This window comes from Eurosta solidaginis, chromosome 2 (assembly GCF_040869045.1).
Source record: "Eurosta solidaginis isolate ZX-2024a chromosome 2, ASM4086904v1, whole genome shotgun sequence".
In the NCBI taxonomy this organism is placed as follows: domain Eukaryota; kingdom Metazoa; phylum Arthropoda; class Insecta; order Diptera; family Tephritidae; genus Eurosta; species Eurosta solidaginis.
In genome coordinates, this window is record NC_090320.1 from 26,788,713 (window position 1) to 26,814,493 (window position 25,781).

At 40.7% G+C, this 25,781-nt stretch overlaps 1 protein-coding gene across 5 annotated transcripts in view; it reads left to right on the forward strand.

Annotated features, from left to right (window-relative positions):
• Nlg2 (Neuroligin 2) overlaps positions 1 to 25,781 on the forward strand; it is a 179,402-nt gene that overhangs the window by 145,887 nt on the left and 7,734 nt on the right. For all 5 annotated transcript variants that reach the window (XM_067764725.1, XM_067764726.1, XM_067764724.1 and 2 more), the window contains 11 exons: positions 6,243 to 9,460; positions 13,810 to 14,042; positions 19,056 to 19,427; positions 19,502 to 19,697; positions 19,766 to 19,867; positions 19,945 to 20,140; positions 22,649 to 22,837; positions 22,917 to 23,059; positions 24,039 to 24,418; positions 24,491 to 24,646; positions 24,782 to 24,928. In XM_067764725.1, coding sequence (XP_067620826.1) covers positions 6,873 to 9,460; positions 13,810 to 14,042; positions 19,056 to 19,427; positions 19,502 to 19,697; positions 19,766 to 19,867; positions 19,945 to 20,140; positions 22,649 to 22,837; positions 22,917 to 23,059; positions 24,039 to 24,418; positions 24,491 to 24,646; positions 24,782 to 24,928 — 4,702 coding nt within the window. In that variant the 5' untranslated portion in view covers positions 6,243 to 6,872. The remainder of the gene's footprint in view (positions 1 to 6,242; positions 9,461 to 13,809; positions 14,043 to 19,055; positions 19,428 to 19,501; positions 19,698 to 19,765; positions 19,868 to 19,944; positions 20,141 to 22,648; positions 22,838 to 22,916; positions 23,060 to 24,038; positions 24,419 to 24,490; positions 24,647 to 24,781; positions 24,929 to 25,781) is intronic.

The window sequence follows — 25,781 nt, forward strand, 5'->3', positions numbered from 1 at the left end:
AAGCATCGAGCCTGGTTGCGGTCGTTAACGCTTTGTTCTTTGCTACCAGGTCTACAGGTGGAATGTGCAGAATGGCATACAGTGCAGCCGTCGGGGTTGTTTTCAGGGCTCCCGTAATGCAAAGCATCGATAGTCTGCATACCCCCTCTAATTGTTTGAGGTATGTTGTTTTTTGTGTGGCTTTCCACCAAACAAGAACTCCATAGTATAGAATAGGGCTTACAATCGCTGTAAAAACCCAATGAGAAAGAGAGGGCGATAGGCCCCACGTACACCCCAGCATTCTTTTACATGCATAGAGTGCCGTTGAGGCCTTCTTGACCCTCTCCTCCACGTTGAGCTTCCATGACAGCTTACTGTCTAGGATGATTCCTAGATATTTTGTGCAAGGTTTCTCCTGTAAGGTCACCGCTCCTAACTTAGGCCTGGTCCAATTTGGGACCTTGTACCTCTTTGTAAACAAGACCATATCCGTCTTCTCCGCATTGACTTTCAGCCCGACATTAGATGCCCAGGTATGAATATCCCGAAGCGCCCGATCCATCAAAGAACTAATCGTTGGAAGGCATTTTCCACTTATGACAATTGCAACGTCATCTGCGTAAGCCGTAAGTTTTACGGGTCCCTCATCGAATTACCTGAGCAGTTGGTTGATGACCAGTGTCCACAGCAGAGGTGATAGCACCCCTCCCTGCGGCGTGCCCCTGTCCACTGATTTCGTGGCCTCGTACAATCCCCATTGTGATGTAATCTTCCTGCAATTTAACATGCAGCCGATCCATCTGATTAAGGCAGGATGTACTTTAATGTAATTAAGACCATCCATAATCGCCCATTTTGCAACATTATTGAAAGCCCCGGCAATGTCCAAGAAGACTCCTAGAGCATACTCCTTATATTCCAGGGATTTCTCTATGCTTATTACCACCCTATGCAATGCGGTGTCTACCGACTTGCCTTTGGTGTACGCATGCTGTGTTGTGGAGAGCAGCTTTTCATCCACGTTGGACTTTATGTACACATCTATCAGCCTTTCAAAGGTTTTGAGCAGAAATGATGTTAAGCTAATGGGTCTATAGTCTTTGGGATACACGTGGCCGATCTTCCCAGCCTTTGGTAGAAAAGCTACACGAGCAGTTCTCCAAGAGTGCGGTACATGATTCAGTCTTATGCACCCATCGAATATTATTTTAAGCCATTCCACGACCGCCCTACTTGAGACTTGTAGCATGGCCGGGAATATACCATCTGGGCCCGGCGATTTAAACTTAGAAAACGTCTTCACTGCCCACTCGATCTTGGTATCGGTCACCAAGCCCGGCACCACTAGCTCCGTGATCGAAGTGTGAGTGATGTCTGCTGGTTCTTCTAAACCGTCTCCCGATGGGAAATGTGTATCGAGAAGCACCTCAAGGGATTCCTCACTATCACGTGACCATTCCCCGTTCTCTTTCTTTATTAGTCCCTGGACTATGTTTCCCTTTGCTAGGACTTTTTTCAACCGTGCTGTTTCACTGGAGCACTCTATGTCCGTACAGAAACTTTTCCATGAGTTTCTCTTCGCCCTGGTAATTTCACGTTTGTAGATCCTCAGTAGATCCCTGTACTCGTCCCGACACGCTTCGCTTTCCGCGGTCTTTGCGAGTTTAAACATTTCTTTTACCTGTCTTCTTAGAAGACTCAGCTCATTGCTCCACCATGGCGGCTTTGCTTTTCCTCTGAATCTTCTTAGAGGGCAAGCTTTGTTATACGCAGTCATAAGCGTCCTTGTTAGGAATTCATTCGACTCCTCCAGTTCCTCTACATTAGCAACCTCTTTGGGTTGTCCCAGTTTCGTTTCTACATGTTTCTGGAATTTAGTCCAATTCGTTGCCCTAGGGTTTCTAAAGGTTCCTCCCTTCTCTACCCTCTTTAGTGGGATGCTGAAGCTTATATACGCATGGTCGGAGAAGGATGGTCTATCGAGAACCATCCAATCATACCTTGATATATCACGCTCGGAGCTCAATGTAATATCCAGAACATTGCTGGATGTTGGACCAATGTATGTAGGAACATTTCCCCTGTTGGCTATCTGCAAATTGGTTTGCAGGATGTAACAAAATAGAGATTCGCCTCTCTCGTTCGTATCTGCTCCTCCCCACGCATTGTGGTGCGCATTTGCATCTGCGCCTATGACCAACCGCCCTTTGCGCCCTTCCTCCTGTACTAGCCTTTTGCACTCCATCGGTGGAACCTCCGCAGCATGGGCCATGTAGCAGGACGCCAGGATAAATGCCTGCTTATTCTTTTGCTCAACGGCCACCGCTACGAGATCCTCGGTGGTGTAATTAGGCAGCATATATGAATGCAGCTGTTTCCTTACCATTACTACAGCTCGCACCCGTCCTTCCGCTTGTGCGTAGTAAACGCCAAACCCGCGCGCGCTAAGTCCAGAAACCTTTCCTCCCGATGAGAGCCACGGCTCCTGGATCAGCGCCACGTCAAACGAACCCTCCTCAAGGGTTAGGAGGAGTTCGCTCGACGCCACTTTACTGTGTTGGAGGTTTATCTGTAGGACTCGCAGCACCATTGGGCTGTTTGTCCCCCTCCAGCACCTTCGTCTTGACGTCGTCGTCCTCCTCTTGCCCTTTTGGTTTAGAGTATTCGAGGCCCCCTTCAGCCCCTCGTGAATGTTGTGCCGTGTGTTCCTCTGTGCGAGTCACAGCACCATTTAGCGTTTGGTCCTCTTCTTGCACGTTCGTGGTGACGTCGGGGACCTCCACCTGTCTTTTTTCCCTTAGGCTTCTGAGGTCCTTTTCGACTTCGCCCACTTCCAGCGTGTTAGGATTTTTATCCTCGGGACTTCTTTTCCTGAGTCGCATGTAAATTTTGCCAGTGCCAAAGGACATTTTGCCAAGCTGCGTGTACAAAATATCCTCCGCCTGCTTGTTTATTTGGAAGATGTAGAACTGACCATCCTCGGTAGGCCGAGATACAGTAAGTACCTTCCAATCCTGTGTCGGTATGTTCGGATTCTGATTCTGCAGAAGTCGCAGTGTATCCTCCGACTTCATCACGCATGGTATCCATACCTTAACTTTTGGTACCGTGGGGATTTGCACTTTATCCACCACCTCAAACCGCGCGTTCGTGCCTTGCCTTTGGAGGTTTGGAACGACTTCCTCCAGCCACCGCAAGCTCGCGATGTTGTCGCACGCTATCATCTTCCCACCATTATACCATCCCCCCGAATCAAAGGTTGGAAGGGGCTTACTTGGTTGTTCCCGCATCATCTTAAGCATTAAGCTAATAAGCTCCCTTTCCACAGATCTCCACCTTTCAGTAGTCATTTGTCCGAACGGACTGCTACGATCAACCAGCGCCACAGTCAGTGACTGCTTTGCCACATCACTCATCTTCTCGGGAAAGGCAGGAGTCTTAGTGTTATCTCCCTTTGGAACCTCCGAGAACACTGGAGTCTTCGCGTTAACTCCCTTTAGCGCCTCCGAGAAAGCCGGAGTCTTAGCGTTTTCTCCCTTTGGCTTATCTCCTACTTCCGTAGTTGGAACTTCCCTCTGACTGGCAGCTTTCGAGGTAGTTGCTACCTCGCTATTGGAACCCATCTGTCTTACATCTTTGGGCCTACTTGTCTTGTCTATGCGACTGCCCTGCCTCGCGGCTCTAGGACTGGGTCCTTTCTGCCTCTTGAAAGCAGGCTTGTCGCCTTCTGCCGAACGTTGCCTCTTCATTCTGCCATTCGACGCTTCTTCCTCCTCGTACCGGTTGCAGAACCGAGGGTTTCTCGCAGCAAACCTTTTGAACTGCCTTCGACCTACTTCTACCGCTTCATGGGCCCATTCCAAGCGCTCGATCTCCACTTCTGTTGGGTCGACCACTGCTCCCAAGCGTTGTACAATTCTTAGTGCTGCACGGTACTGCGAGAGAGCTCTTTTACTTCCTCTGCTCCGTACCCTTCTCCACTCTTCTACTCCGTTTTCATTTGTGTGCTTCTCCAACACGGAGTTCATTGAATCAGCACTACTCTCGCTCCCCGAGTCCGACGCATCGCTTAATTCGTATTTGTCGTCCCTGGATTGCGACTCAGTCCTCCTCTTTACATCCTCCTTATTACGTTCAGGTAATGAGTTGTTCATCTTGGTCGTACGACCACCTGCCCGACAAGGCGGGCTCAGCGGTCCAGTATTATATACGGGGAAAGAACCGCCGCCACAGCAGCGCCCCTTACTGCGGTAAGGCCATAAATATTTCCCGAGATGGCCCGGTATCGGGAAGGCTCCGTTCGAATACAGCCGAATTTATCCCCTGGCTGCAAATCGTCCAATAGGCACGGTTCGCATAACACCCTGGATTAGGGGTTGGCAGTTCTTGGTCACCGACATCCCGCCGCCCTCCTATGAGGCGAAACGGCGTAGATGTCAGTCCTAAACAGCTCCGCCTCATAGTCGGGCGCTATGGAGTTCGGCTAAGCCCTCACACCAACGACAAGGTGCCTACCCTAGTGAGGGTGGCTATCAGAGTAGATGTTAAATTCCCTAACCGTGGTAGCACTGGATAGCATTCCATCCACCGCATCCTTAATCGCAGCAATTTCCGCTTGGAATACACTGCAGTGATCAGCCAACTTAAACTTGCGGCTTAAATTTAGCTCTTGACAAAAGACCCCCCCTCCCCACCAACCTTTCCATCCAGCTTTGACCCATCCGTGAACAAGTTAACCGGTCCCATGCCCCAGATAATTCCACTTCCCCAATCCTCTCTCTCTGGAATAACTGGGGTGAAGGTTGTATAGGGAGCAGTTATCGGCATACAGTAGTCCGTTCTGTCCGGCATGAAGTCGAAACTGGTAAGAAGAAAGTCTATATCCCATATCACGAAGCTTGACCAACGACCTTGCCGCGGCCACCTTTCCCGCAATATCTACTGGGTATATGTTCAGCATGAAATAGATAAGAATTTGAAAATTTTCAAACCAGCTGCACGGTACTGCGAGAGAGAGTAATTTCTCGATGAGCTAGAGACCTGAAATTTCAAACCTAATTCACAGGTCGAATACAGCCGATGACACGATACAAAAAGATTCGCTAGGGGGCGCACGGGATGAGCTATTTAGAAAAATCGTTCAAAACGGAGGGAATTTTGGGATTGATTTTTATGTTAAGTTCTCATTGAGCTACAACTGTAAAACTTCACAGATAGGATAAGACGCCGAGAAAACTTTTGAAAAGGAAAAAAAATTCCGTTAGGTGGCGCACGGATCGAAATATTTCGATAAAAATTTGGAAATTTGGTGTTTTGAGATCGATTTTAAAGTAACTTCTCATTGAGCTACAAACATGAAACCTCAGAGACAGGTTAAGACACCGTGACGAAGGAACAAAAGGAGAAACAAATTCCGTTAGGTGGCGCACGGATCGCAAACATTAGATAATAATTTTGAAATTTGAAACCGGGTTTTAAGTAATTTCACACACGCATTTGACACAATACAAAAAGTTTCGCTAGGGGCGCACGGACTGAGATATTTAGAAAAATCAAACGGAACGGAGGGAATTTTGGGATTGATTTTTATGTAAGTTCTCATTGAGCTAGAAGCGTAAAACTTAACAGATAGGTTAAGACACAGGGAAAATGTAAGAAAAGGAGAAAATAATAATAAAATTAAAAAAATTTAAGCACTTCCATTATATAAATGGCCAAAAATTAGCGAAAAATGTCTCCTTATATAAAGACATATTCTTGCTAAACTTTGATTTCAAAATTTTGACATAGAAATTGCAAAAATATATATGAGAAGTAAAAATATAGTATAAGTATGTCAAAATTTAACAATCAAAGTTTAGCAAGAATATGTCTATATAAGGAGACATTTTTCGTTGATTTTTGTCCATTTATATAAAGGAAGTGCTTACAATTTTTTTATTTTATTTTTATTTTGTGTTTTTTTTTAGTTTTATTTCATTCTGGGCGATATAATTTTTTCCAAATTTCATTATTTTATTATTTTTATTCTTTTCGACCCACCCTAATGTATGTAAACACAACTACATATATATATAAAGACATTTAACTATCTCGCGTTACAAATACTAATTACAGTTTAGAAGTGCAGCAGAAAATGCACTAACTTTACTTTTATAAATTACTATAAAACAACAACAAAAACTTTATAAAAAAACTTTAATTAATGTGAAATTCATTTAACTTTTTGTTTTTCTACTTTTTATATGCGTTCGCTGCAGTGTGAAGTGACACGAAAATAAAGAGCGAAATTTCGCTTCAAGAATTTTGAAGAAGCTATTTGTAATTAAAATTGGCCGAGGAAGCAGAAGAAAAAACAGCGGAAGCAGCTAATAAAGAAGAAAAACACAAAAAAATTAAAAAAGTTTTGAAATTTATTTGCAAATTTCCAAACAAAGCAACCGCATTGCTTAAATTATATAATATTTGAAATCAAAGTATATCGCAAGGAAAATGTTGCTAAAAGCGAGAATAAGAAGACAACTGATGTGGTACACAACAGCGGTGAAAATGAAAAGGTCTTGACCACAAAAGCAAACAAAAGCAGCACAAAAACAAATAATAGGTGTGAAAGTTGTTGGTGGTATAACAGCAGCAGGAGTGGGAAGTGTAAGAGAAAGTACAACAACAACAAAGTTGGTAAAAAAAGCAACAACAAAAACGACAATATAACGTATGACAACAAGAGCAGCTACAGCAATGACAACAATGGATTGAACAAATACTCAAGCAACTGCAACAAGAATAACGCTAGCAACTTAAGCGCATACAACAATAAAATTTTACAATTAACGCCCTTGCAACGTGTACTGCAATGGCTACGAAGTGTATTGTTTTACCAACACTGGCACATGCGCTTCTACCATCTACTGACGCATTCCACAGTGCTGCTCTACAGCAAGAAAATCAACAATAATTGCCGCCTACGGCTTCAACCCATCAAACGACTAAATATTTACTTTACGCTCTTACGCGTTTACTATATGTTTATACTTAATTACATTACGTTCAAAATAAGAAAAAATACTACGACAAGCGTAAATACAACAAGGACGCAAGAAGCCAGCAAGCAACCGGCAACAAAAAAGGTTTCGTATACGCCACGGTGCGCCAGTGGCAAAAGTAATAAGAAAAAGGGGAGCAGCAGCAGCATGACAAAGATTGCAGCCAGAGTCAGTAGCAATGCAGATGTAACGGTAAAAGCAAACAGTAGCAGCAGTAACACCTGCCAACAGCTAAATTATAATAATAATAATAACAACAATAACAAATGTCAGTATGTGCATAAAGAGCGCAAGAGTATGAGTGTATGTGAAATATTTGCAATGTTGCAGCAGCGCTTTATAAATATTTTCGTTTATATAAAATTGCTGATGTTTGAATATATTGCAAATTGCTGCATTAGCATGCAAATTGAGTCAACAAAAATAGCAGCAACAACAGCAACAAATTTACCAATTACACACACAGCTAACGGCGTCACCTCTTCATCAAATATCTCACCCAAAAGCATAAATAGAACAACGAAAGCAAATACTAAACACAGCATTGTTACAACAACAATAACAAGTCAACACACTGTCAACACACGATATGCAGAAAGCAGCGCAAATACAACAAATACAGCAGCAAGCAGCAAGAAATTAGCAGTAACAAATGTTACGTATACGCCCGAGTGTATCAGCAGCAAGAAAAACTGTAAAAATATACAAACCAGCAGCAGCAGCAGCAGCGACAGTGGCAGTGGCATCATGTTGGCAGCAAAGATTAAATCTAAAGCGAAATGTAATCAATTTCTAACGGTAAAACCAATTAGCAGCACTAACACATGCCAGCGGCTAAATTCTCATAAAAATTATTATAAATTTTTGTGTGCAAGGACTAAACAGCGTATCTGTAGAGTATTTGTGTTGTTGTACTATATGTTTATTTATATAAAGTGGCTTGTTTGTGAAAATATTGCAAATTACTTCATTAGCATGCAAATTGAATCAGCTGAAATAGCAACAACAACAAGTTTATATGTTACAAACAACGCTAGCATCAACAATTCGACAACGTCATTGAGCGCACACAAAAGCCACCACAATACAACGTTAGCAAATAATCACCACACAAACAATATTTCAAATATATGCAACATAAAAATTACACCAGCAATAAGCAAAGGTCGAGCAAAAGCAACAGCAATAAACAAAATTTACACAAGTGCAAAGAAAACGAGGCGGAGAACAAGAAGCAGTGATATTTGTGTTAATCATGCGAGATGTTGTTGTTGTGGTGGATGTGTATGCTGGAGTGATGTGTGTGATGCTGTGGAAAGTTGTGCAGCAAACTACAACTCATACGCGCTTGCATTTACTATATGGTGTAACGCAAAAAGTAGCAGTATTTGTTTTACTACATCGTGTTGGTGGTGGTGTTGGTGGTGGTGTCATCGCCAGTATTGCAGTGCTTTGCGGAACTGCTTAGCAAACTTTAACGCTTACGCATCAGCGCTGACAATGCACTGTGACAATGCACGCCAACTAAAAGGAATTCGCTATATAAGACTGATATCATTTAAAATAAAAAGATTTCTACAAATTCCTTATAAAATCAAACAATCAACAAATATTATTATTAAGCGTTTAAAAAACTATCTGAGCGCAATCAAAAATCATGCTTTTGTAAGCTGTCGCCACTTAAAGCATATGTGCATATATAATGTGCGGCGTAGGGTACTGTCTGTGCTTGAGGCATTCAATATGCGCGCGTTCAAGGGAAAGGTCTTAGATTTGTCACTGTGCAAGCAAACAATAACATCACACCAGCACACAAGCAAACCGCAACCAACATTTGCACAGCATATGCCTGCTACACTCTTGCACACACCACAAACACAGCCGCAGTCGTTAGCAACACCTATCGCCACACCATTTTTAGTGCTGCTGACACCACAGCTTCTGGCACAATCACAATCACAATTATCATTGCTAACGCCACTCAAACCACAATTACTGCTACCGAAACCAAGTCGGCAACCGCAATTGCAGCGTATGCTACAACAGCAACCACAACAACAAAAGCAAAACCTGCAGCCGCAACAAATACTTATACACTACCTACTACATTCATATTGCGATTTCTTGCTATGCATCACGTTTTTAGTTAAGTCTGTGTGCTTAGCTTATATAACGAACTTCTTTGTTATTGGCGCCCGTCGTTGTTTTCATTGGCCTTACCGGCCATTGTCATTGTTGCAACGCTCTTTTACCATGTTGATTTTGTTGTCGTCACTTTGGCATGGTACTGAGTGTTTTCACGGTAGCGTTAAGTTAACTACGAATACGGTGAAGACGAAGTATGGTTTGCTGCGCGGTATCGTTGTGCGTTCGAGTCCTTTAGTTGAAGCTTATCTGGGTATACCGTATGCCTCGCCGCCCGTTGGAAGTTTGAGGTAAATTGAAAAATTACTTAAATAAATATCTTAAGTTTTATATTTAAGTTAGAAACATCTGTGTGTGTGTATGTCAAAGTGAGTCTTACCCATATCCACTTGGATCCACTAGTGATGCGAATTAAGTTCATGTGTCAGTATAGTATATTTCGTCTATAATGAAGTTTGACAAGAACTGCAAAGTATATAGATAGATATGTTGTGAGGTTAAGCACTGCGACCTATTGATCTATTGTGCCCTCATTCTCTTCACAACGCCTCATTCAAACTGAGCTCTATGAGAAAATCCGGAATGGTTCTCGGCTTCAGAGAGTGTATGTGACTATTTTGTGTTCTGCAGTCTCATCTTCTTGATCACTGAATCGACAGATGCTACTAGATGATATGCCCAGTTTATGCATGTGGCTCTTTAGCCTGCAGTGACCTGTGAGTATTCTTAGGCTACTTTTTGGGAGGTTTATCATTGTTTTATACCGCTTTGAGTTGTACCCTCGAGAACGGATTATTCAGCCGACATGGTATGGAAGGAGGATGTCACCTCACTATTCAGTAACGGGTCCCAAATGGACAGGCGTCCTCTTCGAGCAGCTAGAAGTTGCACTCTCAATCCGTTTTCCAAACGCAGCTAGTATCTTCCAAGCAGAGCTGCTATGAAGAGAGAAGGAGACCTGTTGCTTCCTGTTGCAGAACTCTATAATCGGTCAAGTGGTGTGTATATTACTCCAGCGGGTTAGGAAGCTTAGAATAAACCCGCGGCAGGTATGCTTGTATTAAGAGGCGTCTCAAATACCAAATTGATTAAAGGGGTTGTGTAGTGCAACCCTTTCAAGAGTTTGAGAGGCCTAATTTCTCATCAGAGCTTGGCTCTGCTTTTAGTTCTTTTAACGATAAAGATGCTCCAAGTAGTTTTTAGGAACTATTATCTATGTTGATGACTCGAAAATAAGTACCTTTAAGGGACTATGTGGGCCATCTTGGAAACAATTTGATAAGACACTTTAAACCTTCTGGGTTATTAACCCCAAACCCAGTTCCAGTTAGCCTGCGCTGCTATTCATTCTCTCTTTTTGAGCTCGTCTTCTCAATCCCTATATCTGTAATGGTACTTTTATTATAGCCTGCGAACTTCTTATATTCGTCTTTCAATTTGCCCATCCATTTTTGCTCTAAATTTTCGAGCTCCCTTTTCACTGCCTCGCTGGCCTTCAGTCTATGCATTCGTTTTATTTCACTAATACGTATGTCAAAGTCATCCAACATATTTTCTTTCATCTGTCTATCCACCTCTACACCTGACATCCTACATTTTGTCCTTCAGGCTAATATATATATGGTTCTAACACTTTAGATTAGTTTGGTTGTATTGTAATTAGCCTTACGTGGATTGATTTAAAGCTTTGTATGATCCTTAGCTTGGCGGATAGAAAGTCTTTCTTTATAAAGATGTAACTTTACCTTCCTCTTCTTGTAGAGATAAAGACACTCCGCGAAGGTTTTGGTAGTGTTGTCGATGTTTTGATAGTAATTTTCCGGATATAGTTCCGGTACGTTACGGTAAAAGGCACCAGCACATTAAGGTATGATTTAGTGTGACCATGTAAAACCTTCTAGGACACCCCTAATTCCTTGAGGAGCTTGGAGTCACCAGAGCCTAGCCTGGTTTATATGTGTATGATAAACTCATATTTGTTATAGCATTCGGCTCGGGTAGGTGATGTTGACAATTGGGTTGGGGAAGCTGTGAAGCAATAAAACTTATAAAATAAATTATAAAATAAAAAATTGCTTCAAATAAATGTTTTCATACATTTAAAAGCAATAAGGGCAAACCCCGCTTAATTCATACAAATAAACAACATTGGTAATTCTTTTTAGTTATATAAATAGAACAAAAGCAAAAACAATACCAGTTTCTCTGAGAGCCGAAAGAAAATGCTTTGAAGAGATTTACAAGGTATAATCGAAACAGCTGTCGCCTTGTCCGTCCTGATGTCACGTTGTTTAAATTTTTCCCAAATTATTAAAATAAATTATAAAATAAAAAATTGCTTCAAATAAATGTTTTCATACATTTCAAAGCAATAAGGGAAACCCCCGCTTAATTCATATATATAAAACTTTGTATTGCGCTTACCAACCGCCTTGAATCCCGATAACCTTACTTACAATTTTCGTGAGTGTAAGTCGGGAGCATTGCGCTTGACCAATATACCCTTTCCATTCGTTGGAAAATTGTATCACCCATTCTTTGATGCATCAACGAGCTACTGTCATCAGGATAAGGTTATTTCTATTGTAATGAATTTAGTGAAAATTCCGCTTATTTGAAACCTGCTGCTAACGTTCGAATTGCTAAACTGTTAAGTAAATCACTTCCATATTCAGTTTTGCAAACTGGTCTTTATTAAGATTACTTTGGGAGTATTATAATTATACTTCACAATTATACTGCACTTCGCAACTAATAGCGTGTTTAAATCAAACTGATTACTGATTGTTCAGCTTGCGCTGCTTTTATACTCTCCGTTTTTCGTTCGCATTTTTCTTCAAAGATCTAGACGTTTCACCTTCTAGAACTCTTGTATCTCCTGCTTGGTAATAATTAGTTATATGAGTACATGCATATTTGTAGTTTATAGCCATATGCGTGTGTATGTGTGAGTAACTACTTCGGCTGATGACTACATCTGTGTGTGTCAAATAGCTCTTCGTCGCCTTCTACATAAGTGTTGCTAGCTTTAATGTGTACATGTACCTACATAAGAGGGCTGCTTCATGTTTGTGTTGTTGTGTGATTATTTATTAACAGCTTAGTGATGCTAATATTCGTCACAATATATATGAATCTAGGCTGTATCAAGCCAAGAGTAAGAGTCGTCGTTATATGGAGCGTTACCCCACCCCCCCCCCCCCCCCATAAAATCCAAAAAAATAATTTTCTAGACTTCATGACTTTATTCAGATATCACCCCATTCAATACGAAGGGCTCCTGAAAAAAAGCTCATGCCGATATTCTTCTCTTGGCAATGAACTATCTATGTCCCCATCAGCAATCTTCTTATCCAACTGTGGTTGGCCTACAGTATCCACCTGCTTGTCCCCATGCGAATATCACCACCAATTTGCTTTTGCCAAAGCTTCCATTTACACTTTACAAAATTTAACAAAAAAAAGGTTTACTAGGTCGGAATGCTGCTGTTATACAAGTTACCTGTAAACTAGCAGCTCCTTCTCTTAGTCATCTAGCGTACGAAGAGATATGCGCTCAATATTCCTGCCGTTCAGCTTTAAGTCGTTAACCTTAACTGTAAAATCTTCTACACACTGGCAAAACGAGCTTCGACAGTCCGACCTTAGTCTCCACAGAGGTCTTTCAATATTAGTAACGTATCCCATTTGAATTTATTGTGCGAGCCCTTTACTGCAGTCAACAATATTCTGGTCTGTCTCACCAAATTAAAAAAGTTCAATGTCGTGAAAGTATGCTCTTTGAGTCCTGTAAGGGCATATGCCGCGGCCATTTTTACCACAATTTAAAATCGTACTTGCCGAAGGTTTGTACGAAAAGGCACAAGTTCCGCCACCTACCTAAAACACGTTATTAAGAAAAAACCTCAGAGTGCTTAAGTTTCCACCGATGTGAGAACTCAAAATTAGTCCGAAGATTGAAAAGAAATAGCCCCGACATCCCATTTGAAGCTAGTAGGTGGTCCTGTTCAATACGAATGTCTAGATAAGATTGACTATAAATTAAATGGCTGCCATTTTAGAGTTAACTTTACGATATTGTAACGAATTTTGGGAAATTCCTCTTATTTGAAACCTTCTACTAACGTTCGTATCTCTAAACTGTTGAATAAATAACTAAATATTCAGTAATGCAAAATGGACTTTATTAGACTACTTTGAGAGTACTTCACAATAACTCTTACTTCGAAACCAATAGCGTGTTTAAATCAAACTGATTAGTCATGCCTCAGCTTACTCTGCTTTTATACTCTCAGTTTCCTCGTTCACCCATTTCTCCTAAGGTCTAGTAATTTCGCGAACTTCATGCTTGGTTACCAGCCATATACATGTATATTTGTAGTTTGTAGCTATATGCGTGTGTATATGTGAGTACTACTTCGGCTGATGATTACATGTGTTTGTGAGTGTCACTTCGTTTGCCTTGTATATATGTGTGTAAATGATGATTGATTTGTTTAGAGTGGCAGTTTGCTTTATTGTTGTTGTGCCTTTATTTACTTAGTATCAGCTTAGTGATGCTAATATTCGTCACAATATGTTCTACGCATGATCTTTATTCAAATAATTTCAGATCTTTCATTTGATTTCTTCATTACAGATTTATGCCACCCATTACGCCATCCACATGGAAAAACGTACGAAATGCTGATCGCTTTTCGGCCGTCTGTCCACAAACAGTGCCCATACCGCCCAATGGGCCAGAAGCGCTGTTAGAAGTGCCGCGTGCGCGTTTAGCACAATTACGCCGACTATTACCGTTACTCAGTAATCAATCGGAAGACTGTTTATATTTGAATATTTATGTTCCATATGAAAATCGACGAAAGAGACGTAAGTAAAATAGAAAATTGTTAAAATTGTATTACGTAATTTTTTTATTTTTTTTTTTCGTGTAACAGTGAGTTAAATACGAAAAGCTGTGGCGGCATCAATTCCGTAGTGCATTGCAGTTTATTTATTTAAGTTACACTGCAAGCATTGTGGAAGTGATAATACCCTAGCGACAATCAACATGAACTTAATGGATAATTGAAATGGAAGAGTGAGGTTAGGAGCAGTGATTAATTTCGTTGTTTTTTTTTTCGATTTAATGGCATTACTTTTTTTGTTTGGTTTGTTTTTTTGTTTTCTTATTTTGATGTTATATTTAGTGAAAATGTGTTGTGTTACGTTAAATGTTATGTTGCGTTATTTATTGCTCTACCATACTATGGTGTTATAGCATACTTCCTAATACTATGTTAAACTATTCTAACGAATTTTGGGAATTTCTGATAATTATGCACCATGAACCAAGTAACGGATCTCGCATTAAAGACAACAACAAAAAGTAAAACTTCTGCTGTGACGTCACGCTTTTGAAATATGTTTCAAATGAAGTGAAATGTATAAGAGGGAAAGACAAAAAACAAAGAAAATTTTTTGAATTGGACTTTTATTGATATTTTTTGAAATTCAAATTATTAATTTATGAGAAATCTTAAATAAAAACAACACAAAACTTCATTTTAAACATTATCCATGGATTTTAGAAACCCCTCCGAAAAATTGTCAGTGGTTAGTGTTCTTTCCTCCACATTTCTAAGGCGCAATAAAATCCTTAAGGTACTTGCTGCCAGGCTTGGGGGAAAAATAAAGAAGCATTGTTTTCAAGGGAACTGGTCAGCCGCCTGACTTAAATGAAAATCAAAGGAGAACGTTGCAGGCCTGTTAGAATACTGCGCTCTTACCTGCGGAGGATTGTCTCCTTATGACATTCCAGCAAATAACACACAATGATTTACGCAATTCTACACAGTGTCCTTTGTTATTCACCCACTGTGAGCTCCATAATTCAAACAGCTTCAAAATATATTTTTCATATCGTGACAAAAGGGGGGCAGATGCGGAGATATCCCGATTTCTGATATCAAGATAGAACGCCATAAATGTCGTGTATTTCCGTTTGGTTGTTGTTGTAGCAGTGTGCTTTGCCCCATCCAATGGGTGCGAGAACTCAGAAATTGCTAGATCATCTAACAGAATTCCACGGATACTTGGTGTTTCATCTATTTTTTACCAAAGAAAGTTAAAGGCGTTGGTTCCATATTAGAACTGAAAAGGTGGTTGATTTCGTACATACAGGACATACATTATGTATATAGGGGTTGATTCTGGATAGATAAAAGTTTTACCTATACGGTATTCAGCTGGCAGTTGTGCCAGAGTGATTCCCTGACGATTTGGCTTTTTCAACTGTGAGCTTCGGATATTGTACTCTGAGAACGGGGTCCGCCTGGCATTTATCGGCTCCAACATTTCCGACGCGGTTTTGCTCCACGTGGTGAATATGGTCGCTGAAGAATTGACCGATGATAATGCCAAATTTCATAAGGCGAAAAAACACCAAAGACTAGGAAGATAGTTGTTAATTTTACAGCAAAGTGCATAGATGAAAGGGCAGGACCTTTTGCAAGTATCGTGTAATCATTGGCGTAGAAAACAATGGTATGTGCTTCGGGCGGGAAAGGCAGCTTCGATATGTAAAAATTAAATAATAGTGGGGATGGAACACGCCCCGCGGCATCCCTTAATATTTCTTCTTGGTTTTGATGTTAGGTTCCTGAACTGGACCGAATACTATGCATCCCCACAAACGATTAAAAGTCCCCTGGCTTAGAATTTGATTGAAAATAATAAACAATCGCAAGGAAAAAATCAACTTTTACGAAATTAAAATTTTTGTGGGCTTTATTTAGACTACTTTGGCAGTAGTACAATTATACTTCACTAATAGCGTGTTTCAATAAAACTGACTAGTTATTCCTCAGCTTGTGCTGCTTTTATACTCTCTGTTGTCTCGTTCGCATATTTCTCCTAAGGTCTAGACTTTTCACGAACATGCCTTCTGGAACAGTTGTATCTCATACTTGCTTATTTAGCTATATGCGTGTGTATGTGTGAGTAACAACTTCTGCTCTTAGCTGATGGCTAAATATGTGTATGTGAAATAATCTCTCTGCTCCAGGCTGCTGGTTATGTGTATGGAATATTCTTCATTGCTTTGTACTTAAGTGTGGCTGCTTGCTGTTTTTGTTGTGATTATATCCTAACAGCATAGTGATGCTAATATTCACCAAACTATGTTTCTCTTTTGATGTGTAAACATCTTTGAACACGGTATGGAGGAATCCTGAGTGTAAGCTTAAGCGTAGTCTTTTTAAATGGTATTCCATATGGGGGATACATGTAGGATGTTAGTGCAGGCGTAGTAAGAAAGCACACCATCACTGGCCGCGTCTTCAGGGATCTGTTCTAGGGACAACGCTATGGAATGCGATGTATTGCCTTTTGCTACAAATCAACCTTTCGGAGGTACGTCAATTTTCGGGTATGCAGATGATATTGGCGTAGTAGCTGAGGTCAAGAGACTGCATCTGCTCTTAGCATTATGTAAGGACGCCATAGGAAGAGTAAAGGAACGGCGGACGAGTATGGGGCTGGAGATAGCTAGCAATAAGACAGAGGTGGCTTTGGTGAGCTCAAGGTGGACTGAGGATGGGTTAGTCCCAACAATAGGAGATTATGAAATAAATTCAAAACCTTACTTGAAATATTTAGGACTCAATGTTGACTCATAACAAATTTTTAAGAAGCACTTCTGAACGGTGGGAGAGAAAGTCTAAAATAAGCCACTAAAAAGATATACTAGCAGCCTACCGAATAGTAAGGGCTTATCGAACGGTATTCGACGACGCGATGCTTGTTTTTTCTCGGAAAATCCCAGTATACCTGCTTAGGGAAATGGCCGATCTGTATTACATTAGAATGGAGCGACCATGTGAAGATGCCAAGAGAAGAACAAGGTCTTTCTAGCTATGACGCGATTGATGCCTGCTGAAAGGTAGTGCAGAAAAATGAGCATGCGAAGCAGTGGCGCTTAAACCGATGCTACCTCCTTTCGAGATTAGTGCTCGAAATCTGATAGTACTGCTGAGGGCGTACTGGTAAATCGCTCTTCTTAGGTAGTAAGGAATTTATTTGGTGGTATCGCTATATAACTGTGTGTCCTGTAAGCTATGTAATTCTGTCGAACTTTTATTTGTTGATGTGTTTCATGGTGAATGGTGATAAGCTCCTTCTCACCTATGCATATAGACCTAATCGTCAAGCAGTCTTTGCTGGTTTTACCGACATTCTCCAACCATTACTTTTAAGCTACGCAAGCAATATTCTGCACTTTGAAAGGAAATGAAAGAAAAGTAAAGAAGGGGGGTAAAAAGGAAAGGAGGAAGGGGAAAGAAAGGATTAGGAGTCATTTGTTAACGAAGTGCTAACGGTTTGCTATCGATGAGTGTATTACCGACTGGTTATGACCGAGTTATCGTTGTGTTACCGTAGGGTTGTTATCGAAAATTGATCGATATGTTGCTGCAAAGTTGTCGATTTTGTATCGAAATTTCATCGAAATGTTATCAGAACGTTATCAGTTTGTTATGGTTGTTACTAATGTGTTATCGGCGTGTTATTTATTTTTCATCATAAGTTATTGATTTGCTCGATCAATTTATTATTGAAAAGCTATCGATTTGTTATGGCAGTATTATTGTGATATCGGCGTGTTATTTATTTTTCATCATAAGTTATCAATTTGCTCGATCAATTTATTACTTGAAAGCTATCTATGTGTTATAGTAGTATTATTGTGTTATCGACGTATTACCTATTTTTCATCCGAAAGTTATCGATTTGCTATCTAAAATGTTTCAATTTGTTATCGATTTCTTATCAAGGTTAACAATATGTTAGCGGTGTGTTATCGAAAAGCAATCGATTTCTTATCGGAGTGTTACCGATATGTTATTGGTGTGTTATCTACGACTCATCGGTTTGTTATGAAGCCGATACCGAATAAACTTCAATATCAAATCAAAGACACCTTTGTAACCCGTCGATAACAAGCCGATAAGATATCAAAAAGAAGCCGAAGATACGACGATAACAAGCGGATAACAAACCAATCACGAGATAATGATAATTCGCTATTGATAATAAGCTAATAATAAAACCATATCTGGTTGGTGTTGGTTTTTACCGATAAGAAGCTGACAAAGCTTTTCCCAAAAGCGCGCAAATTTTGGTTTCTGGTAAAGTTACCTCGAACTTCAGGAGTACTTAGTAATCACGCCTTTTTTATATTAAAATAACTGTTATGCTATGTTATGTTATAGTATGTGGATTTATTTTTTTCATTCTAGTCGTGTCTTATGTTATACCCGTTGTTTTGTGTTATGTTCTTATTATTTTTTATATTGTGACGAATATTAGTATCACTAAGCGATACTAACATCACTAAGCCGATACTAAGCAGCCACTCGTATGTACGTAAACATATCAATCAAGGCTATAAACTACAAATACACATGCATATAGCTGGTAACCAAGTAGTAGGTTCTAGAAGGAGAAACGGCTAGACATTTGGAGAGTATAAAAGCAGCACAAGCTGAGTAGTCAGTAATCAGTTTGATTTAAGAACGCTATTAGTTGTGAAGTATAAGTGTTATTGCGAAGTACTTTCAAAGTAGTCTAATAAAGACCATTTTGCATTATTGAATATTGGAGTTATTTATTCAACAGTTTAGCGATTCGAACGTTAGCAGATATTGGAAATAAGCGGAATTTCTCTAAAATCGTTACAATATTTTGTTAACATTTTTTAAAGTTATATTATATTACGGTACGTTATGTTATTTTTCGCTATGCTAAGTTAAACGATTTTATGCCATGCTATGATAATAACGATATATTTTCACCTCCTGCTCTACTTATATTTCATATAATTTCCACGCTCTTGCATTCCATCAGGTTCCACTAGCACATCCAACATGGAGCACATACCCGATCCGCCTTCATCCATACTCGCCACCGTACTGCTCATACATGGCGAATCATATGAATGGAACTCTGGTAACCCTTACGATGGTTCAGAGTTAGCAGCACATGGAAATATTATTGTTGTTACAATAAACTTTCGTCTCGGCATACTCGGTTTCCTCAAAACTGGCGGCAAAGAGAGTGCACAAGGAAATTTCGGTTTAATGGATCTTGTTGCTGGCTTACATTGGCTAAAGGAAAACTTACCCGCCTTTGGTGGTGATCCACAACGCATAACGCTACTCGGGCATAGCACTGGAGCAGCTTTGGCTAATATGCTGATGGTCTCACCAGTGGCAAGTGGTAAGTGGTAACGAATATTTTTCCACAGTAAATATTGAAAAAAAACTATCCCTTACTCATTTCAACTCTCACAGATCTTGTGCAACGTGCTGTTTTAGTAAGCGGTTCAGCGCTCTCACCATGGGCTATACAGAAGAATCCATTATTTGTGAAACGGCGTGTAGCCGAACAAACGGGTTGTCATGGTGATATGTTGTATGATGATTTAGCGCCTTGCTTGCGCACGAAAACGATTGCGGAGCTTTTAGCTGTTAAAATCGATCATCCAAGGTGAGATCGATGGATTTTAAATTGGGATTAAGTTGTGCTTATATTTAGTGTTTTCTTTTGAAACATAGATTTTTGAGCGGTTTTGCGCCTTTCATCGATGGTACAGTTATATCGCCGAATGCCGATCCAGTTGGGGAATTGACGCTGCCTTTAGGTTCAGCTATAGTTAGGTAAGTTCTATCAGAAGAAGTTGGTCATTGATGCTTGTATATACAGTAGTATTTCTTTCTTTGTCTTTCTCAAACAGTACTTCAGGAATTGAATTTGCAAACTTTCCAAAACGCGACCTCATTTTTTGCCTTACCTCAGTGGAATCGTATTTGGATTTGAGTGCACAAGATTTGGAATTTGGTTTTAATGAGACGCGTCGTGATCGTATACTAAGAACTTTTGTTCGTAATAATTTTCATTATCATTTAAATGAAATATTTGCCGTTCTTAAGGTGAGTAATGTACTAAAACAAACTATGAACATAATCTATATATCAGTAGAAATGTTGTACGCCCAAAATGAGCCCTACGCATCTATCCACGCCTTTAATGCTTGTTTGATCATATGCAACTTCTGTCTGCTTTTAATTTTTCTCCAGCGGACTTCTGCCGTTGTTGTTATTGTAGCGATAAGGTTACTCCCCGAATGCTTTGGGGAGTGTTCTCGTTGTGATGGCCCTTTGTCGGATACAGATCCGGTACGCTCCGGTAACACAGCTCCATTAAGGTGCTAGCCCGACCATCTCGGAAACGATTTATATGGCCACATTAAATCTTCAGGCCATCCCTCCCTCCCCACCCCCAAGTTCCATGAAGAGCTTGGGGTCGTCAGAGCCTCGTCTGTTAGTGAATCGGGATTCGGCGCTCGAAGGTGTGGTTGACAATTGGGTTTGGAGAAGCTATATATTGCGCTGGCAACCTGAACAAGTTGCGCTACACAACCCCTTGAATCTGGTATTTTAGTCGCCTCTTATGACAGGCATACCTACCGCTGGTATATTCTAACCACCTAACCCGCTGGGGGTGACGTCTACCGTCGATTCATTGAGTGCTGAACCCAACTCCTTTGTCAACTCATCGGCTTTTTCGCTACCTTCTATCCATTCATGACCCGGAACTCAGTATAAATGTATGGTACTGTCTGAGTGAAGTCTCTCCAATGCTTGTTTGCACTTTAAAGTAGTACTGTGTGAAATTATTGCGTTATTGACAGCTTAAAAATACTTGCTCCAGAGTTTCTGCTGCTTTCTGTCGGCTACACTTTTCGTTTGATAGACACTACAGTGATCTAGCAGCATGTGTGTCGGGACATATGTCCTGCTTGTAACGTGTCCCCACATGACACCAACAATCTCTTCAACTGTATTGTGGAACCAACGCCTCTAACAACCCTTCTCATTATGGTACACCCCTGTTGAAACAGCAAGTTTCCTTGGACTCCCGATAGAGGATATTGATGATAATTTGTAATCGTCGTACCTATTGGATGGGGCGTAGCACTGCTACAACAACAACAACAACAGCAGCATGTGTGATCTACTTGTTTCTGACCCGACCCCTTCCGTTCATTTAAACCCATCTTCATACCATTATGCAAGATGGAACATGGTGCGACAAATAAAAACCCACATACTTTGCTATTATTGTTGTTGTTGTTGTAGCGATAAGGACACTCCTCGAAGGCCTTGGGAAGTGTTATCGATGTTGATGGTCCTTTGACGGATGCAGATCCGGTACGTTCCGGTACTAAGCCCGACCATCTCGGGAACGATTTGTTATGACCACATGCGACCTTCTAGGCCATACCGCCCTCCCACTCCCTAGATCCATGAGGAGTTCGGGCTCGCCAGAGCCTCGTTAATGAAACAGGATTCGCCACGGATATGTGAGATTGACAATTGGGTTGGAGAAGCTACATATATATTGCGCTGGCAACCCCTTTAAAAGCGTTGCGCTACACAACCCTTGAATATATTTGGTATTTTAGTCGCCTCTTACGACAGGCATATCTACCGCGGGTATATTGTAACCCCCTAACCCGCCGTGGTTACTTTGCTCGCTAGGTCATGTTATGCGAATCTACTGCTTCGGCACGCAAAGAGAGGAGAGACCTAAACTTAAATCGCTTAACAGGTTAAGCGTCAATTACTGTTGAAGTGATGAAGATGTTGCCACTTAGGCAAGAGTTAGTTCCAAACATTTAGCCGACTTCAGTGTATCTCAAAAGCTCAGTTTTCTACAGTGATCGGGATTTTAATGCGGCATTATCAAATGCGAAATCATATAATATCACTGGTTACTGCTGTAACCTATATAATCCGTTGTACCTTGTTGTTGTTGTAATCGCCCTCGTTCCTGCGAGTAAATTCTAAGCTGAACCTGCTGGGGTGTGCTGTCTCATCTGGAAAACTTCTATTGCTATTGTCAAAACGAGATCGAAGGATGTAGGCTGGCATCTCATTAAATCACCGAAAGATAAATTTAGACTTATGGAAAAGTGAATTCAACAAAATTTGTCTTCTGCATTCCGCTTAGTCTACTGGTATGGGCATTAATAGTCCCGGGCATGTAGTACACGATATCTACTCTGTGGCACCTTCGTTGCTTGATTTCTGTGCTTAGCGGGTTGTGCCCTTTGGCCTTAAACCTCAGATATCTCTGTTTTTTTTTTTTTGTTGTTTTTGTAGCGATAAGGATACTCCCCGAAGGGAGTGTTATCGATGTTGATGGTCCTTTACCGGATGCAGATCCGCTACGTTCCGGTAACAAGCACTCTGCTCTGTTCGCTGCTTTTTGTCATTGTTCTCTGATATGCATTCTACATGCAGATCTCCATGCGCCATACTAATTCCATGGTTAAAAAGTTGTAGGGATCTTTGAAATTAGATATGTAAACCATTCAGCTAAAAATTGTGGAAAACCTAGTTTTCATTTTTATAAATCTCTTTTATTTTCCTTAGAATGAATACACAGACTGGGAGAAAGCCATTCGCAGTCCACTAAGCTCACGTGATGCCACGCTATCTTTTTTAAGTGATGGCCATACTGCAGCGGGGCTCATCAAGCTGGGCTATATGCACAGTTTACATGGTGGTCGCAGCTATTTTTTACATTTTAAACATAGAACAGTTGAGGAAGAGTATCCGCAGGTATGTTCAGAGCAATAGCATTCAATGAACTGTAAAAAATATGTATACATTTTTAATATTTGCACTTTTTCGTTTATAGCGAACCGGATCCGTTCGTGGTGAAGATGTGCCTTTCTGGTTAGGATTACCCATTTCGCCATTATTTCCGCATAACTATACTACTCAGGAGAGACAGATTAGTCGCCTTATGTTGCGATATCTAGCGAATTTTGCTAAAACGGGGTAAGTATTTGATAGTAACCTCGAATACAGACTACCCAACCCGTTGAGAAATGTTCAATCCATTTGGAGATGTTACATCCTGTATGCTGAAATTTCTAACTTCCCATCCTAAATGGGGGGTGTCGCCCTTTGGCAGTATTTGGCAAGCACTCCAAGTGTATTTCTGCCATGAAAAACTCACAGTGAAAAATCATCTGCCTTGCAGATGCCGTTCGGGGTCGGCATGAAACGACGAGGTACCGCCCAGCCAATTTTTAAGTAAACTTAAAAGGAGCGCGACGCAAATTGGAAGAGAGGCTCGGCTTAAAATCTCTTCGGAGGCAACAGAATCAGGACATAGTGGTTTTAGCTATTGAATCACCACCTTTTTATTAACTTTTTTGCTTCGGCTCATGAGTCTATTTAGTTTAGAAGTATATATCCTCGAAATGCTTTCATTGTGCATATGTGACCCAAACAAACTGTTCTTGTTGTTGTTGTTGTTGCAGCGATAACTTACTCCCCGAAGGCTTTGCGGAGTGGTACCGGTACGCTCCGGTAACACAGCTCCATTAAGGTGCTAGCCCGACCATCTCGGGAAGGATTTATATGGCCACATTAAACCTTCAGGCCATCCCTCCCTCCCCACCCCCAAGTTCCATGAAGAGCTTGGGGTCGCCAGAGCCTCGTCTGTTAGTGAAACGGGATTCGCCGCTCGAAAGTGAGGTTGACAATTAGGTTTGGAGAAGCTATATATTGCGCTGGCAACCTGAAAAGTTTGCGCTATACAACCCCTTGAATCTGGTATTTTAGTCGCCTCTTACGACAGGCATACCTACCGCGGGTATATTCTAACTCCCTAACCCGCTGGGGGTAACAAGCTATTGTCCAATCACCTCTTCGTTGTAAGAATCACAATAACACATCGATATACACACAATTGGACATACATGTTACTCATACGCAGCGTGTTTTGTTTTAAAATTTCTTCCCTATCTAGCAATCCGAATCATTCAGGTTTGGAGACACCATTCATATCTACATCAGCATACAGGTCACCACAACTTGATTATGCCAAAGTGAAACGTGCCTCGCTTAAATCATTAAATGCCGTCAATAAATATTTTAATCTCACCACACTACACTTACTCACCACACCACAAAACGGTAATGCAGTGGATACATTAAATCTCGCATTATTTTATAATCAACGACGCAGCAGTTTATTGCGGGATCGTCGTGCCTATTATAAACGTCATTTGCGTAGCAATAGCGAATCGAATGAAGTCAAAATGTCTATCGCTGATGAGCTTACTTACACGGAGCGCTTGCCCTTTTGGGATGCTTATGATGTGGTGAATCAACTTTATTTGGAATTGGGTGAGTTAGATGAGGACATTTATGTATATTTCTGCACAAAAATTTGCCATTTTTTTTATTTTTATTGTTAAGGTAACAAAGCGGAGGTGCAGAGCCATTATCGTGGTCACAAATTATCGATGTGGTTAAACCTAATACCACAATTGCATAAGCATGCTAATATCAACGATCAGTCTATGCGTCATCATCAATTTCCTGAGGATATTAGTAATCGCGATTTATATGAAGGTAAAATTTATTTGCTTGTTTCAATTGTAATTTTCGATTTTCAATATAAGCACGGATTTCGATAAAATTTTATGTATCAGTTTGCCCACCAATGGTAATTTAATTTATATTTAAATAAGTTTCTTTATTTTTCAGGCGTCGTACGTCCGCAATTACAAACGAAACCAACAGATGACGAAGATACGGCTGTGGTGAAGGTGCCTAAATCACCCACAAAGCTTGTGAAGAACAATACAAGAACTGGCGAGGGCAATGCTGTAGTAGGGGACAATGCAACTACAGGTAGGCATAAGTTTCGTGCTCAACTTACACTACGTCTAGTAAAGCGGTGGCTAAAAGTGGAAAATAAAAAGTTCTCCATTTTATTCAGTAATACAGATAAAGTCAAGCCTTTTAAAGTTGTGAGTAGAATGCTCGAGAATTTTCCTTCAAAATCATATTTGCAATTAAGAGGCGGTTTTATAGTCGGAAATTCAGAAGTGGAATACAACTCCTAAATGAGATAGATTTCACACTGACAGTTTTTGACTTTATATGCTTATGGCTTCAAAAATTAACAGGACCTACAGTTAGGCTTTGCTCGAACCATCTGCAGATGGGACAATCTGTTCTCTACCGAACGCCTGCAGTGTCTATCGACCGGAATCCTAGGCTTTAGATTAGCTCGTGTACTACTGGCTCAGCAAACAAACATACTGACCTTTTCTATAACCCAAGAGTACGTTAAAGGCACGTCGACCTGATTGATATCTCGGTGTTTCTCTCTACTAGGGCGTAGTCAAGTTAGCGATAAGGTTGATGAGAAGAACAGAAAGAGCGCTAAAATTTATACAAGCTAGGAAAAGAACCCTCTACGACTCCCTTTGGGTTATGGATTCACTATTAGTTCAAAGAATTTGTTATGAGGAATCTATGATGACTCAAGGTGCCCTCAAAATGACCGAGCTTTCGTTGCACTCACTCAACAGAAACTGTCAGCATAAGTTGATGTGTAGAAATGTAGGCAAAACCACTCAGACTTCGTGGATATTGTTCTACTAACATCTCGGAGGTAAAAGAAATTGATCTTTCACTCCTTTTGGAGTTCTGGATAAGCCTCATTCGGGACTGACCAAGCGCATTCACAATGGGCCTT